We start from the raw sequence: 14,726 nt of genomic DNA on the forward strand, positions 1-14,726 counted from the left end.
TCTTAAAGGAGAGGCTGCACTGCCCATCTTAAAAGAAGAACCTTGGGAATTCATTAAGGGAGAGCACAAAGCAGACGTTCATAGATGAAAATCTCAAAAGGTCATTTGGAAAAAAACTGTTTTCTTTACCTTTCGACCGCCACCGACCTTATGTGGCTAATGGTCTCCTATGTGACCACGTATTCAAGCCGGGCTAAAAGTGAAGACACCCAATTAGGCTCAGAATAAAAGGAGGCTGAAGAGTGGCTGGAGATGGTAGAAAGAGCAAAAGGAAACGCGGTGTGGATATTAGGTCAGCTTATTACCTATCTACCTGCTAATCACTTCACATAAAGCCTCAGCAGGAAATCATTTTGTCTCCAAATGAATCACAGCTTTACAGCAGTTTTATAATAAAGGAAATGAGAGTTCTCTCCACGGTGCTTACTGCATTGTTTGGAGGGAAGAGGCTGCAGGCAGAAACTCAAACAGGGAATCTGCAGAATCTACAACTCTATGACGCAAAAATGAACTCGATGTGTGTGTGTGTGCACTGATGCATCAAGCAGGAAGGCAGGATGAAAGAAGGAATCAAGAGGCAACCCAACAACTCTTTTTCTCTTTGAACTTTGATGGTTCATTAAATTGCAAAGATTTTATATACTTCTAGGATTTTCTTAGTAAGTCATAAAGTCAAATAAGATCCTTTCATGAAATGGGAATTATAATTGTACCTGAGTAACTTACTTTGATATAAAGACCTAGAAATTGTATGGTAAAAATTGAGTGTACAAAAGTAGAACAGAGTTTATAAGGGCAGAATAAAACCACAAAACCAGTTTGGGGTCCTCAAACCAGGAAAGTGGGAGGAAAGAAAGAAGGAAGGAAGGGAGAAAAGGATGGAAGGAGGGAAATAGACCTTTACAACCCCCTATAAGACATCAAAGTTTGGTGCAAAGACAGTACTTGGAACCAGCTGTCCCCCTGGGTACAAATCTCAGCTACACCTCTCCAACCTGTGTAACTATTGGTGAGTTCATTTATGTATCAGATTTAGTTATGCTCATTTGTTAAAGAAAAGATACTGATACCCAGTTCTTTTCTTTCTTTCTTTTTTTTTTTTTTTTTGAGATGGAGTCTTGCTCTGTCACCCAGGCTGGAGTGCAGTGGCACTATCTCGGCTCACTACATCCTCTGCCTCCCAGGTTCCAGCGATTCTCCTGCCTCAGCCTTCTGGGTGGCTGGGATTACAGGGGTATGCCACCATGCCCGGCTAATTTTTGTATTTTTAGGAGAGATGGAGTTTCACCATGTTGGCCAAGCTTGTCTCAAACTCCTGACCTCAGGTGATCCCCCCACCTTGGCCTCCCAAAGTGTTGAGATTACAGGTGTAAGCCACTGCACCCGGCCCCAGTTCTTAAGATGATTGCAAGGATACAGGCTCTGGCATGGTATAGGTTCTTGAAACACGTTAATTTTTTAGTTTTCTATTCCTAGTTCTTCCCTCCACAAGGGTTAAATCTTTAAGAGATTAGTTGTATCATGGTTGTGATAAGAAGGCAGAGGAGAATGGTGGTATCCTGAAAATGCAATTACTCCGCTTACTGCAGACACCAAAAAATACTGGGCAATGTATACTCCTTCTTCCAAGCCAGCCCCACCTCTGGCATTTAGCAGGCACCCGGAGAGGAAGAATGGATCTGCACAACAAAATTCTCTTGTGCAAAAAGTGTGAAAGAATAAAAAAGCAACTCACATCAGAGAAATGAAATCTGGGAGAATTGTAGGGATTAAAAACCAGCCCTTCACACTCTAACCGTTGATGAGAGCATGCAGAGAGATAAACACATTGGTGTTTCATGTATTTATTAATTGCAGCTACCATCATCTCAGTGGCCATAGATTGTATTAGAATAGAAGATGAATAAGGCTAAGTTCATGATAATTCTTACAGGAGAGGAGCAGATTAATCCCATTTCCATCAGGCATCAATCACAGAGATACACAGAATGTTAACTAAAGTGCTACATGAAATATGCCAGAGGACAGTCGACAGTCCTGTGTTCCACTGCACAGACTCAGGAGGCAAGAGCTGGGGGAGGAGAAAGATGGCAAAGGGCAAGGGCGATGCATCTAAGCAGACGTTTGGGAGATTAAAAATAAAAGAGGGGAGGATATATGAGGAAAGGAGGCAAGGAGTAGCTGTGGGAAGATAAAAAAACTTGGAAATTCAGGGCAAACAAAGAGGTCAGGGAAGTTAGAAAATAGAGGAGAACAAAGTGAAAGGGGGCCAAGTAAAAAGAGGAGGAAGAATTAGAGAAAGACAGTCAAGAAAAGAAATGCTGGCCAGGCACAGTGGCTCACGCCTGTAATCCTAGCACTTTGGGAGGCCGAGGTGGGCGGATCACCTGAGGTCGGGAGTTCAAGACCAGCCTGACCAACATGGAGAGACCCCCGTCTCTACTAAAAATACAAAATTAGCCAAGCATGGTGGTGTATGCCTGTAATCCCAGCTACTTGGGAGGCTGAGGCAGGAGAATCTCTTGAACCCGAGAGGCAGAGGTTGCGGTGAGCCGAGATTGCGCCACTGAACTCCAACCTGGGCAACAAGAGCGAAACTCCATTTCAAAAAAAAAGAAAAGAAAAGAAAAGAAAAGAAAAGAAAAGGAGCAGCTGGGCACAGGAGCGAAGCAGCTAACCACAGCCAAGGACAGAATGACACACAAAAGAAGGAGAGGCAGCATGGCAGGGAGCTTGGTGACACTCATGTCATCCTCTAATTAAATGGGGGCAACTGCTTTTTATGCACCTGTGCCCTTGATTCAGAAAGCAGCAGCAGCCTGAGAAAGGACTTATTGTGAGAGTAATGACTCTAGGGAGGCTGGTGGCCATCACTGCTTATATTTACTGAATATACCCTGCAGATTAGGCGCCCTGATGTTAGAATAGCTGTCTACATGCAAACTCAAATCATTAGCATGTGTGCACAGGGCCTGAGGGCCCTGTCCAGGCAGTCATTTCAGAGTCATGCTCTGCTACCATCTCCAGGGCCATCTGCAGGGCTGGAGCACCTGCAAACATAGCTGCTGCAAGGCAGTGATGGAAATTCGTTCTTCATGGTCAGCCCAGGCCAGGCATGGGTTGGGGCTGGAGTGTCCCTCACCTCTCACTAAACAGCAGCAAAGGAATTGGTGGTGGATATGAGAGGAATACAGAGTGCAGGAGGAGTGAAGGGCTGTACATCAATTGTGATGGAAACAGCTGAGGGAAAAAGAGGCATTTAGAATAAAGCTAGATAATCAATTATTTATAGTCTCTGTGATCCTGATGAAGGGTTTAAGGTGCGCCTTTCATAAGATCTAGCTTCTGGCTTTCTCTCTCACGGATTTTCTCTCTTTATGCCATGCCCTTCCCATCTTTGTTTTCCCTGGCAAATTCCCACTCCAGTTTCACAACTGATTTTCTCTTGCGTTCCCACTTTTTGTCGAAGTCGTGCTGGGCTAGAGACCCCTCTTTCTTGCTCCCAGTAACACATCAATCTCCCCCCGCTTTTTTTTTTTTTTTGAGACGGAGTCTCGCTCTGTCCCCAGGCTGGAGTGCAGTGGTGCGATCTCGGCTCACTGCAAGCTCTGCCTCCCAGGTTCAGGTGATTCTCCTGCCTCAGCCTCCTGAGTAGCTAAGACTACAGGTGCGCGTCACCATGCCAGGCTAATTTTGTGTGTGTGTGTGTGTGTTTTTAGTAGAGACGGGGTTTCACCATGTTGGTCAGGCTCGTCTCAAACTCCTGACCTTGTGATCCACCTGCCTCGGCCTCCTAAAGTGCTGGGATTACAGGCGTGAGCCACAGCGTCCAGCCCAATCTCACTTTTATGATGGCAGTCAGTATATCCCACTTTCCTGATTCTGTGTCTTTCCTCCCGGATCTCCTCCTTTAGTCTGTCTTCCTTCTCCTGCGGTGGCTGCAGGTCCACCAGCCTCTTACAGGAAAACTGCATTTCAGTCATCTTTGTATCTCACTTCCTAGCTCCGTGCCTGTCACATGGTGATGCTGAACCAATACTTTTTGAACTGATAACAGATCCAATCTTACGTTCTCCTGTCCTTGTCCTCCCATGGTTTGCTCTGTTCATCACGGCTTCCTCCCAGCATAGCTCTCTTCCCTCCAAACCTGCTCAGGATCGCTGGGAATATGATTCTTGTTCCTTCCCTGTCCCTCTGGCTCTTGTTTTTTTTTTTTTTTTTTTTTTTTTTTTTTTTTTTTTTGAGGTGGAGTCTCGCCCTGTCGCCCAGGCTGGAGTGCAACGGCGCGATCTAGGCTCACTGCAACCTCTGCCTCCTGAGTTCAAACGATTCTCCTGCCTCAGCCTCCCGAGTAGCTGGGACTACAGGCGCCCGCCACCACACCTGGCTAATTTTTGTATTTTTAGTAGAGACGGGGTTTCTCCATGTTGGCCAGGCTGATCATGAACTCCTGACCTCGTGATTCGCCTGCCTCGGCCTCCCAAAGGGCTGGGATTACAGGGGTGAGCCACCGTGCCCGGCCTCTTGTCTTAATCTTAAACTCAACCCTGAATTTCTCAAAGCCGTTTAAGTCTGTATTTCATTTTATTAGGCCCATTACCCTCCCTTCCAAGTCCAGTCAGCAAACACATAGCTGTAAAATGTTGAGAGACCTGTTAAACATACTAAGTTTTGATAATTGAAACAATCCAAAGAAATAGTATCATGTCTTCTCACCCTAGTACTTCAACTAAAATCCATATTTATTTTTAAATAATTGAGGGAAAGACATAACTTTGAGCAAAAGTCATGTTTCTTTTGCACAGGGACTCATTCATTTTGGACTTTGGGGAGCTGCCTTGGAGATTGGGGAGTGGAGGAGGAGAAGTTCAAAGCAGCCAGCTTTGTGGGAATGGCTAGCCCAACCAAGGTTTGCTCAGTGTCAGTCTTTCTAGGCAGAGTTTATTTGAAACCCAGTTCAAAGGCTATGGGCAACAAACCAATTGAATTAGTTCATTGATTCCTTGGGCCTTCTTCCTAAATGGGTCTATGATCAGGATTTCCTAAACTTCTACTATAACCACTATTATGTGATGTGATGATCAATCCAAATGACAACTATTTATTAAAACTTCTTCTTTTTTTTTTTTTTGAGACAGAGTCTCGTTCTGTCACCTAGGCTGGAGTGCAATGGTGTGATCGTGGCTCACTGAAACCTCTGCCTTCTGGGTTCAAGAAATTCTCTGCCTCGGCCTCCCGAGTAGCTGGGATTACAGACATGTGCCACCACACCTGGCTAATTTTTGTATTTTTAGTAGAGACAGGATTTCACCATGTTGACTGGACTGGTCTCGAACTCCTGACCTCATGATCCACCCACCTCGGCCTCCCAAAGTGCTGGGATTACAGGCATGAGCCACCGCGCGCCTGGCCCTTGTTTGTTTTTTGCGTCAAGGTCTGGCTCCTGTCGCCTAGGCTAGAGTGCAGTGGCACAATTTCAGCTCTGCAACCTCTGCCTTCTGGGCTTAAGCCATCCTTCCACCTCAGCCTCCCGAGTAGCTGGGACTACAGGTGCACACCACCACACCTGGCTATTTTGTTATTGTTGTATTTTCTGTAGAGAAGGCATTTTGCCATGTTGGCCCGGCTGGTTTTAAACTCCTGGGCTCAAGCAATCCACCTGCTTTGGCCTCCCAAAGTGCTAGTGGGATTACAGGCATGAGCCACTGTTACTGGCCAATTGAACCTTTATTATGGATTATTCCAGCTGATGGAGGGTTGGCTATGAGGTTGTGTTGTGCATTTTCCTATTCCACTTTTTGGTCCCCTGGACTGCTTCTTTCTGTCTGGGGCTGGCAGCCTGAGGTGAGGAGCGCACTCACCTCCACCACGTGCAGTCGTCCCAGGAAGCCATCCAATCGCACAAAGACCAAAGAAGACTGGAAATCCCATTCCTTGACTTCCTGGTTCTCTTTGAAGTAAGTGTGGAGATTCTCCCGTCTGTCCTGAAACTCTTGCTTGAAGAAGCTCAAAGTGTCTGAGACCACTTGCAGTTTTCTCTGACTTTCTTCTACCTCACTTCTCAGCAGGTCTTCTGGGCTGAGATAATTAGAGGCCTGGTATACAAACAGATTAGTATCACTGAGCAGGTGCAGACATCCTGTAACTCTGCAACACCAACTCTGAACTGAATCATTGCCCAAGTAATGTTTTTCATGAGGATAATAGAGGAAACATCTGACCTCGCTCTTCATTCCACATGTGGACTGCGACCTGGGTTTCGGCCAAATAGTCTTAGTCACTGAAGCTACAGTGATTGGCTCAGGAATGGGCAAGTAGCCAGAGACAAGGAAACACAATGAGACTTTGCTGGGCTAGCTGGGGCTGGAGCAGGTGCCCTTTCCCAGGTATGCTTTTGTGACTTATTGGCTTTCAATAGTAAAGTAATTTGAGTGCAAGAATTATTTGGACCATAATTATTTTTCTGTCTTGAAGAGGCTTACACTTGGAAAACTGAAAAGCTGGAGCTGTAGGGACCACCACCTTCACCACAACAGGGTGGGTCCTTGGGTCTGGATGACATCATCTAAGGCCACATTGCAAGTCAGGGCTGAAGCCAGCCTTACCTTGGACTTTCAAGGTACGTGAGCCAATGTGTTTTCTTTTTTGCTCCTACTTTTGGTTTGGGTTTTCTTACACTTTCAACCGAAAGAGTTCTGGCTGATAAACATGGAGTAATGGAAAGGCACTAGCCTAGAAGGAGTCAAACAGCCTGGGTTGGGGTCCTGGTTTGGGTGTCTTTGGGCAAGTCAGTTAACCTCCTTGAACAGTAGCCCACATCTTTAAATAATAAGACCTTCCCTGCCCACCTTGCAGGGTTTATCTGATGATTGATGGAAATCATGAATGTAACAGTATTTTGCAGCCTGCAATGTACCCCATAGATGTTAGTTATTCTTAGTTACTTATTAAGCTTGTTTGTTATTTTCTCAGAGTCACAGCTCCTTAGAAGAAAAAGAAACTGGTTTGGAGAGATCACCCAAACCTACTTAAGCCCTCTAGTTCTTTTTTTTTTTTCAGATGGAGTCTTGCTCTGTTGCCAAGCTGGAGTGCAGTGGCACGATCTCCGCTCACTGCAACCTCTGCCTTCCGGGTTCAAGCGATTCTCCTGCCTCAGCCTCCCAGGTAGCTGGGACTACAGGCGTGCACCACCACACTCAGCTAATTTTTGTATTTTTAGTAGAGATGGGGGTTTCACCATGTTGGCCAGGATGGTCTCCATCTCTTGACCTTGTGATCTGCCTGCCTCGGCCTCCCAAAGTGCTGGGATTACAGGCATAAGCCACCGTGCCCAGCCCTCTAGTTCTTTTTTAAGGTACACTCCTCAAGGTTTACACTGCCCTGGTTGGTGCTACAAGGGTCCCTAAGAAGGAGGAGCATGAAGTGCGTAATCTAAGAAGCTGCTTCTCAATAGCTTATGGGTATCAGGATCTTACCATGTGCAGGGCACATGCATTTTCACATGGAAGCCTCAAATCACCCAGCAACCCAAAAAGAGATATGGCTTCTTGTTTTCACCATTGTACAGAGGAGGAGAGTGAAGCACAGAACAGGAAGTGACTTGTCCTGGCACACAAGTGGTATGCTGGCTGCCAAGTGGCAAAGCCAGGGATTGGTACAGCATCGCCTGACGCTACCTGACATCAGAGGCTGCACTCAACTGCTTAGGCTTTGCTGCTGACTCATTACCAGTCCTCCTTCATAGGTTATTAAGGAGGTTGAAATTCACCACCCCTACTTATCCCCTCTTAAGTAGGGGAAAGGAAGACAGGATGGCTCAGGTGTTCTAATGTTACTGAAAATGTCTTTGTAAATTATTGGCTTCTGAGAGTAAAATACTGTAATTCAAGTGTAAGAACTCTTTGGAACATAATTATTTCCCCGCCCAGAAAAAAGGACACTTGTCTCTTCTCTCCTGTGACAAGATGCCAACCAGCCCCCAGGGAGCAATTGCTGGGCATCCCGGGGTAGCCCACCTGCTGGATGAGAAGGTTGCAAATCTCCTGGAGCAGCACAGTCAGCCTCCCCGGGGAGCGGTAGGACTTGCACGTGGCCCAAATCAGACATACCACGTGGAGCAGGGGCCGCAGCGTGGGCTTCAACTCCGGAAATTCTGCATTCTCCAGAGTTTCCAGGTGGCGCTGGAGTGGTATCAGGTGCACATGGATGTCCTGTGCCTCTGCTAGAGCTGGAAGGAATTGGAGATGGTCAGCATTCCCATCTGGAGCCTAATACCCACCTGGTGGAGCCCTAGTCCCTGGGAAGTAAAAGATCTGCAAAGCAACAAGCAGAGAGAAGGCTGGTTCCAGAAAACTTCCTAGCTCTTATGAGGAAATATGGAAACTGGAGAGTCCTGAACAACTAGGATAATGATCTGAAGAGTTCTCTCTTGTAACATTCCTCTAAATGGACTTCTCCCTGGCCCTCCTAGCCTCCATCTGGGGCTTGGTGGGTAGTACATATTTGCCGATTACTTTGCTGCTATCTCTGAGACAATACAAGTTTTAGAATCAGAAAGACTTTCCTTCAAATGCTGGCCTAGACGCTTGGCAATTGTATGACTTTGGGCATGTGTAACCTCTCTGAGCCTCAAAAATAGGCGGAGCTGTAATCAGTTTAAAGGGTCCTTGTGAAGGCTGAAGGTAGTTCAACAGGAACCTTTATAAACAACTAGCACAGTGCTTGGACCAATGCAGGTGTTTGATAAATGGTGGTGACTGATGAATATTCACTAATAAAGAAACTTGTTGAGCACTTATAAAGAAGTCACAGAGCATAGAGACATAACATAGATGGGTTATGGCAAGGTTCTGCTGGTTTTCAAAGCCAGGAAAATCTCTTACCATCTCCTCTGAATACAACCAGGGAAAGAAAGCAGCCTTTAACCAGTCGTCTTGTGGTGACTGACAGGGGAAACGAGGAAATCCAGCAGCACTGGATGCTAATATCTGCATAGCAACTTAGAGGGAATGCAAAAGGCCATTGGACAAACTAAATTGGAAGGGTGAGCTTATAAAGGCTGGTTCTGTCCTGGGCAGATAATCAGGTGGTATCATATGAGAGCAGGTGGTCTTAGGTTATAGTAAGTGGATGAAGCTCTGCATTCATCCTACAGGGAACTCAAAATATACACTATTTAGCAAGCAGTTTCAATATGCTGGGAATTGTTCTACTTACTATCTATGAGATATTTACTATCTCATAGAAAGCCCTGCAAGCCAGCTTTAGTACTTTATACTTTAGTACTTTATAAGTGAAGAAATTAAGGTCTAAATAACTTTCCAAGGGCCCTCCCACGAAACAACCAATCCTGTCCGGCTAAGGAAAAGGAAGACGACCCAGAGTTTATTACATTGAACCCTTGGCTTCATGGAGGCTCACCATACACAAAAATATGTTGATGTGTATGTTTGTACTTTATATCCCAAATGAAGTTGTGGAAAGCAGTATGTGAATCGAATTTTTTGCAAAGTCAGATGTCACAGTAAATTGATTAGGGCAAGGATTCTCAAGTGGAGGAGCTGATGGTGAGTATTAGAACTGCTGTGTTGGGGTGGGGGATTTCAGAATCCGACAGTCATTCTAATGAGCGCAATCTCTTGCTTTCATAAGTGCTGAGACAAAAGAGGCTGAGATTATCATGCTATAGCTTTCTCTTTATGATACCGTTTTGAAATCTTTTTAAAAATCACAATCTCTTTTAATTATACTAATTAGCATTGCCTTGATTTTTAAGAGCACAATACTTGAGAAAAGGGTTGGCCATCCAACCCAGGATGCAATACGCTTGGATGACAAGGCATATGAAGAGAGAGAGCGAGAGCTGGGCTCATACCATTTTTTTTTCTTTTGGGGGTGGGGATGGAGTCTCACTCTGTCGCCCAGGCTGGAGTGCAGTGGTGCGATCTTGGCTCACTGCAACCTCTGCCTCCTTGGTTTAGTCTATTCTCCTGCCTCAGCCTCCGTAGTAGCTGGGATTATAGACATGCACCACCACATCTGGCTAATTTTTGTATTTTGAATAGAGACGGCGTTTCACCATATTGGCCAGGCTGGTCTCGAACTCCTGACCTCAAGTGATCTGCCCGCCTCAGCCTCCCAAAGTGCTGGGATTGCAGGTGCGAGCCACTGTGCCCAGCCGAGCTTATACCTTTTTAAAGAATGTAAATATAAACAGCAAAGTGCATAGCGATCTCCAGTGGTTTGCTAGAAAGTCTTTAACAACAGGCTCTTTGAGGACAAACATGTTTTTTTGTAGCATATGCCAATTTCTATGGTGTAAATATTCCCAGTATTCCTACTATGTCCATTTCTAGGCTACCAATTTGACTTCGCTGAGTGCTGCTTTGGAGAATGGGGGTGCAAGGTTTAAAACAATGCATACAGCAGCCCTTCACGAGCCACAGTAAACCAGTGTGCACTGGCTCCAGGCAGCCCTTCTTTGTGTGCCTTCTTTCGCACACATATCTACCTACACACATCCTTAATTGTTGCTGTGTGAATGTATCCCCTCCAAAATTCAGGTGTTGAAATTTAATGGCCAATGTGATGGTGTTAAGAGCTGGTGCCTTTAAGAGGCCATTAGGCCATGAGAGCTTCTCCCTCATGAATGGGATTAAGGCCCTCATCAAAGAGGCTTCACATAGAGTTTGGCTGGCTTGCCCTTTCACCATCTATCAGGTAAGGACACAGAGTTCCTCTCCTCTGCAGGATGCAGTAACAAGGCGCCATCTTGGAAGCAGAGACCAGGCCCTCACCGGACACCCAACCTGCCAGTGCCTTGATCTCGAACTTCTCAGCCTCAAGAACTGAAAGGAATAAATTTCTGCTCTTTATAAATTACCCAGGCTGTGGTATTCCGTTAGAGCAGCACAAATGGACTCAGAAACTTGGCAACCAGGTTGTGCCATGCCAATCTTGTGCAAGAAAAGAAAACTCTCTAGTTAGTCTTTATTACCGTTGTTCTTCCTTCTCAAGGGGACTGTTGCTTTCCTGTTTTCCAAGGTTATTTACTGTTCAGTCAATACTACTTCATACAATCGTGTTCCCGCATATTTTCCTCCATCCTTTTAACCTCCTTTTTTCTTCTCACTGTTTTCTAATTCATATCCACCAACCCAGAAATATTTCTTTTCCTCTCCTTCTTTCCAGTTCATCAGTAGGTCAGTGAACTACGCTGACCATGACTAATAAGAATAATGTACATAGTATATCTATTTAGGATAAAAAAAAGTCAGATGCTCTGAAATTCAGCTAGAAATGAGAAAATCAGTCACCAGCTTAGAAGATCCTGCCAAATTTTCTGACCACGTCTCTACCTAACTCTTCTAATCAAATTTTCTTCCATCATCGACATTGAGTTTCATATTTAAAGAATTTCTATTTTTATAGTAGTGTTTATCTGGCACTATTGTAATGGTATCTTTTTAAAAAAAAAATTCACTGCCGGCATACACTCTACTGCAAATAACTTTTTGAAGCTCGCCTGGGGAAGTGAATCTTATAACTATTAATTCATATGAATAATTATAGTCTATTGATCTACTGATATGAAAAGTATATTTGGGGCACTAAATAACAAACTCATAATATATTTTTACTACATCTTTTTCAGAGCCCCAAATTTCAGGCATTCACATATGTCCTTTATATGTGTTCTACATATGTACAATCTGTAGCACTCTATTGCTTACTTAATATTTTTCTCTATATTGACTCCCAATTTAACCTAACTAAATTAGACAGCATGAAAACTTTAAATTACTACTATAAATGGAAAGCTGGTAGCACTTGCCAAAACCAGGGCTATTACCCTTTATCATATATTTTTTTTTTTTTTTTTTTGATAGAGTCTCGCTCTGTCGCCAGGCTGGAGTGCAATGGCGCGATCTTGACTCACTGCAACCTCTGCTTCCTGGGTTCAAGCAATTCTCCTGCCTCAGCTTCCTGAGTAGCTGGGACTATATGTGCTGTGCCACCAGGCCTGGCTAATTTTTTGTATTTTTAATAGAGATGGGGTTTCACCGTGTTAGCCAGGATGGTCTCAATCTCCTGACCTTGTGATCTGTCCGCCTCGGCTTCCCAAAGTGCTGGGATCACAGGTGTGAGCCACCGTGCTCGGCCCCTTTAACATATTTTTTTTAAAAAACTTTCCCTTAGTCATTTCTGACATCAGCAGGGATACTCATACCACTTCTGGGGACACCTGTCCACTGGAAGTGTAAACTGGGAACAAAAGTTGATTCCTCGGGGACACAGAATCTCTCAGCAAAGCAGTGAACTGGAGCCTCAAGAGACACTTGGTGCCGAGCCAGCCAAACACGCTGGCAGAGCTGCCTCTGCAATGAGGATTCAGGGTCAGGGAGGACCTCAGAGACTAACAACTTATGCCAGTTCTGCTCTGTGATGTAGCTCATGTTGGAAACTAACACCTGGACTTTTCTTCCTTTAGCTAAGTTGTTTGCAATCTCCAAGTCATGAAGAAGGGAAGGTGGGACAGGGAAGTAGCCAATGGGCTCTGGGCACAGGACACTGCCCTTTTTTTTTTTTTTTTTTTTTGAGACGGAGTCTCGCTCTGTCGCCCAGGCTGGAGTGCAGTGGTGCAATCTCGGCTCACTGCGAGCTCCGCCTCCTGGGTTCACGCCATTCTCCTGCCTCAGCCTCTCCAAGTAGCTGGGACTACATGCGCCTGCCACCACGCAAGGCTAATTTTTTGTATTTTTAGTAGAGACGGGATTTCACCGTGGTTTCGATCTCCTGACCTCGTGATCCGCCCACCTCGGCCTTCCAAAGTGCTGGGATTACAAGCGTGAGCCACCGCGCCTAGCTGACACTGCCCTTTTTACTAAACCAAATATGCCTGGATTCGTTTTATATAGTGGGCTTATGTGGGAGATTGTATTTAAAGAGAGAGTTCTGGGCAAAGTAAAATGTTTGAAAATCACTGCTTAGATTAAGCTTAGACCATGTGAAATGACAAAGACCTTTAAAAGCACATTTTGACCTATGGCACTGAAGAGCAAAGAGGAGATTTCGTAAGAAAAAGGGAGAAGACGCACAGTGCACCAAGGAAGGGAGAGGGAGTCCTGAAAAAATTTACCTACTTCTAATCATAGACTTTGCTGGCTTGGCAATTTTGATAAGAGTGGATCTTGTCTGGTGCTCAAATGGCCAGGAAATTGCAGTCCATCTGACAGTAGGATTAGAAAATGCAGAATGGAGCTAGAAATGGAATAGAGATTTCTCAAGAAGCCAAAGGTGGAGGGACCTGAATTCCAGAGGTGAGAGATAACAACACGCATTTGGACAGTGCAAAGCAGCAGCTGTAGGCAGATCTGATGGAAGAACTTTCTTCTAGTAGTCTCCAGACTCTGAAGACAGGGCCCAGAAAGACCTTTGACCAGACCCACGAGTTCCCAGCATGCCAGGGAGGTACAAGCACTTAGTTAATGAGAGGTCCCAGCCAATAATCCCAGGTCCTGCAAGGCATGGTCAGGCTGTCTTGCCAGAAGGGTAGTCCTTGATTAGGACAGATGGACTCACATGACCACACTGGAGTTCGTCACACAGCCTCCATAATGGCCACCCCAGAACTGTATGTCCTGGCCCCAGTGTTTGAAAGACACAAAGGGACAGCTCCAGGAACACTGTTGTGTTCAGTCAATAAGTTCTTCCACCTGTATAATCTCACACGGACCTAGAAAAGTAGGCAGAAGTGTATGCCCTATAACCATCATACATACTAAAGCTCAGAGGGGCTAGGTGAATTTGCCCAGGCCATACAGCAGTGGAACTGCAAACGGCATAGCTCTGTTTAGCTGCTCTTGTGTATCTAGATGTGGTATTCTTGCCACCGTGCTAGTTTGTGTCAGGTCGGAAATTTACAAGGACTTGAAGTTGCTGAATTCAGACAGAGAGAGGTGAATGCATCATTCAACGGTAAATTGAGTCAAACACATTTGGGAAAACACTTGCTGGTCCTCACCTGCAACAACATCTCTGTACATGGCTTCGAAAGCTGGAAAGTAGCTACTCTGAAGTTTGTCCAGGAGCTTGGCCATGCCCCTCACCGTTATTGTTCTCAGTTGATTATAAATGTATTTCAGATCTTCATACCTGCAATATCATGAAGAAGGGTGAATCCAGGTAAGCATCAGGAAATGCAAGTCACACTGTGATGACCCATCGTCACACAGACAGGAGCCCTGCCTCAGGGTGCTTCCACAGAGGCTGTGCTCCAGCCCAAAGAGCCTGGACATCTGTTCCCAGCACAGTGAGGGCAAAAGCCTGAGCTGGGAACACAGGTTCAAACGGGCAGCTCCAGGAAACACTGCTGTGACCATCTGGTGGTTCAAAAAGCTCGGCAGCTGGAGGTCATTAGCTCTGGCAGTAAGGTTGAGTCAGGGTGAGAGAGGCATTATTGGAGCAAGGGTGCTAAGAGAAGGGCCTTGCAGTAGGTCAGCAGAATGGTCAGAAGCCAGGCAAGAGCATGGGGCATCTCAGCAGGGTGGTACAGACAAAAGGCTGGAGCCCTACAGGCATGTCTGGTCATGTGACACCGATAATCTCCATTCCATGCGAGGACAGGCACATCTGCCTCTAACATCTGTCTATCTCCTTTTGAGTAAAGGATTTATCAGCACAATAATAAATAGGAGTGAAGAAATGGGGAGGAGGAGGGGGAATAA

The 14,726-nt window shown here is 45.4% G+C and overlaps 1 protein-coding gene across 1 annotated transcript in view; it reads right to left on the bottom strand.

Annotated features, from left to right (window-relative positions):
- Nucleotides 1-14,726, bottom strand: part of DNAH9 (dynein axonemal heavy chain 9) — a 369,577-nt gene that overhangs the window by 341,939 nt on the left and 12,912 nt on the right. Inside the window, exons 4-6 of the mRNA XM_055258020.2 lie at nt 14,024-14,154; nt 8,016-8,227; nt 5,862-6,095 (exon numbers count right to left, since the gene is read on the bottom strand). Coding sequence (XP_055113995.2) covers nt 5,862-6,095; nt 8,016-8,227; nt 14,024-14,154 — 577 coding nt within the window. The remainder of the gene's footprint in view (nt 1-5,861; nt 6,096-8,015; nt 8,228-14,023; nt 14,155-14,726) is intronic.

This window comes from Symphalangus syndactylus, chromosome 20 (genome assembly GCF_028878055.3).
Source record: "Symphalangus syndactylus isolate Jambi chromosome 20, NHGRI_mSymSyn1-v2.1_pri, whole genome shotgun sequence".
In the NCBI taxonomy this organism is placed as follows: domain Eukaryota; kingdom Metazoa; phylum Chordata; class Mammalia; order Primates; family Hylobatidae; genus Symphalangus; species Symphalangus syndactylus.